The sequence below is a fragment of the Portunus trituberculatus genome, chromosome 26 (assembly GCF_017591435.1).
Source record: "Portunus trituberculatus isolate SZX2019 chromosome 26, ASM1759143v1, whole genome shotgun sequence".
Classification (NCBI taxonomy): Eukaryota; Metazoa; Arthropoda; class Malacostraca; order Decapoda; family Portunidae; genus Portunus; species Portunus trituberculatus.
The window spans coordinates 3,708,708-3,711,207 of NC_059280.1; the positions used below are offsets into that span (position 1 = coordinate 3,708,708).

At 34.0% G+C, this 2,500-nt stretch overlaps 1 protein-coding gene across 10 annotated transcripts in view; it reads right to left on the reverse strand.

The window, feature by feature from the left end:
* LOC123509292 overlaps nt 1-2,500 on the reverse strand; it is a 115,053-nt gene that overhangs the window by 32,890 nt on the left and 79,663 nt on the right. For all 10 annotated transcript variants that reach the window (XM_045263497.1, XM_045263502.1, XM_045263501.1 and 7 more), the window contains exon 3: nt 594-691. In XM_045263497.1, the coding sequence (XP_045119432.1) occupies nt 594-691 (98 nt within the window). The remainder of the gene's footprint in view (nt 1-593; nt 692-2,500) is intronic.

Sequence of the window (2,500 nt, forward strand, 5' to 3'; positions counted from 1 at the left end):
AAGAAAAAATCATAAAAAGTAAGAAAAGTAAAAAAATAATAAACAAAGTAAGAAAAAGTAAGAAAAGTAAGAAAAACAAGAAAAGTAAGAAAAGTAAAAAAATAAGAAAAGTAAGAAAAATCATAAAAAGTAAGAAAAGTCAGAAAAAAGTAAGGAAAAGTAAGAAAAAATCATAAAAAAGTCAGTCAGAAAAAAGTAAGGAGAAGTAAGAAAAAGTAAAAAAAATGATAAAAAACAATAAAAAAGTTAGAAAAAGTTAAAAAAGTAAAAAGTAAGAAAAATCATAAAAAGTAAGAAAAGTAAGAAAAGTAAGAAAAGTAAGAAAAATAAAAAGTAAGAAAAGTAAGTAAAAAAGTAAAAAGAAAAAAGTAAGAAAAGTAAGAAAAGTGAAAAAGTAAAAAAGTAAGAAAAGTAAGAAAAATTCATAAAAAAGTAAGAAAAAGTAAGAAAAAAGTAAGAAAAAGTAACAAAAAAATAAGAAAAGTAAGAAAAGTAAGAAAAAAGTAAAAAAAAGTAAGAAAAAATCATAAAAAAGTAAGAAAAAGTCAGAAAAAGTCAGAAAAAGTAGGAAAGCATTAGTTAAAATGTCTTACATATTGAGGTGGGGTTGTGGTTCTGCGTGGTCAGGGCTGGAAGGTTCCTGCCTCCCCTCCAGGACGTCCATGCTGCTGGCTCCCTCGCGCGCCACAACCTGCAACATCGTCATCATCAGCCGGTGTTGTCATGGTTACTGTACGTGTCTTTTGTACGGTGTCACTATTAAATTTGGGGGGTTTTATGGGGGTTTTAAGGTGTTTTAACTGTTTTTTTAATGTTTTTTAGTTTTTAAGGATTTTGAGTGTGTTTTGAATAGTTTTGAGGATTTTAAGGGTGTTTTTATGGTCCTAATGGCAGATTTGCATTAAGGAATTTTGAGTGTGTTTTTAATGGTTTTTGAATGTTTTAAGGACCTTTGAGTGTGTTTTTATAATTGTTTTTGGGGGTTTTAAGGATTTTTGAGTGTGTTTTTAAGGTCCTAGTGGCAGATTAACATTTGAGGTCATTTTAAGAGTTTGGCATGTTTTCAGGGTATTTTAAGATAGTTTGGCATGATTTAGGACATTATGAAATAGTTTGGCATTTTTCTAGGGCATTTTAAAATAGTTTGGCATATTTTTAGGGCATTTTAAGATAGTTTGGCATGTTTTAAGGGACTTTTAAGATAGTTTGGCATGATTTAGGGCATTTTAAAACAGTTTGGCATGTTTTTATGGCATTTATAAATATTTGGCATGTTTTTCGGGCATTTTAAGATAGTTTGGCATGTTTTTAGGGACTTTTAAGATAGTTTGGCATGAATTAGGGCATTTCAAAACAGTTTGTCATGTTTTTATGGCATTTTAAAATAGTTTGGCATGTTTTTAGGGCATTTTAAGATAGTTTGGCATGTTTTAAGGGACTTTTAAGTTAGTTTGGCATGAATTAGGGCATTTCAAAGCAGTTTGGCATGTTTTATGGCATTTTAAAATAGTTTGGCATGTTTTAGGGCATTTTAAGATAGTTTTTTTTTTTTTTTTTTTTTTTTACATTACAAGGGCACTGGCCAAGGGCAAACACAGTGTTGAAAAAAAAAAATCCCGCTGGTTGCCAGGCCCTGTTAAAAGAAAAGTAGAAAGAGAAAAAACAGAAAAATCTAAAAGGAGGGTCCAGTTAACGTAAGAGGTGTCTTGACACTCCTCTTTTGAAAGAGTTTAAGTCATAGGCAGGTGGAAATACAGACACAGGTAGAGAGTTCCAGAGTTTACCAGTGTAGGGAATGAAGGAGTGAAGATACTGGTTAACTCTTGCATTAGGAAGATGGACAGAATAGGGATGAGAAGAAGTAGAGAGTCTTGTGCAGCGAGGCCGCAGGAGGGGAAGGCATGCAGTTAGCAAGTTCAGAAGAGCAGACAGCATGAAAACAGCGGTAGAAGACAGATAAAGATGCAACATTGCGGCGGTGACTTAAAGAATCAAGACAGTCAGTTAGAGGAGAAGAGTTGATAAGACGAAAAGCTTTAGATTCCACCTTGTTTAGTAAAGCTGTGTGTGGATCCCCCAGACATGAGAGCCATACTCCATACACGGGCGGATAAGGCCCTTGTACAGAGCAAGCAGCTGGGAGGGAGAGAAAATGGACGAAGACGCCATAGGACACCTAACTTCTTGGAAGCTGATTTAGCAAGAGTAGAGATGTGAAATTTCCAGTTTAGATTTTTAGTGAAGGATAGACCGAGTGTGTTTAATGTAGAGGAGAGGGGAAGTTGAGTGTTATTGAAGAAGAGAGGATAGTTGTCTGGAAGGTTATGTCGAGTAGATAGTTGTAGAAATTGAGTTTTTGAGGCATTGAACAAAACCAGGTTTTCTCTGCCCCAATCAGAAACAAGTGAAAGATCAGAAGTTAGGCATGTTTTAAGGGACTTTTAAGATAGTTTGGCATGAATTAGGGCATTTCAAAGCAGTTTGGCATGTTTTATGGCAT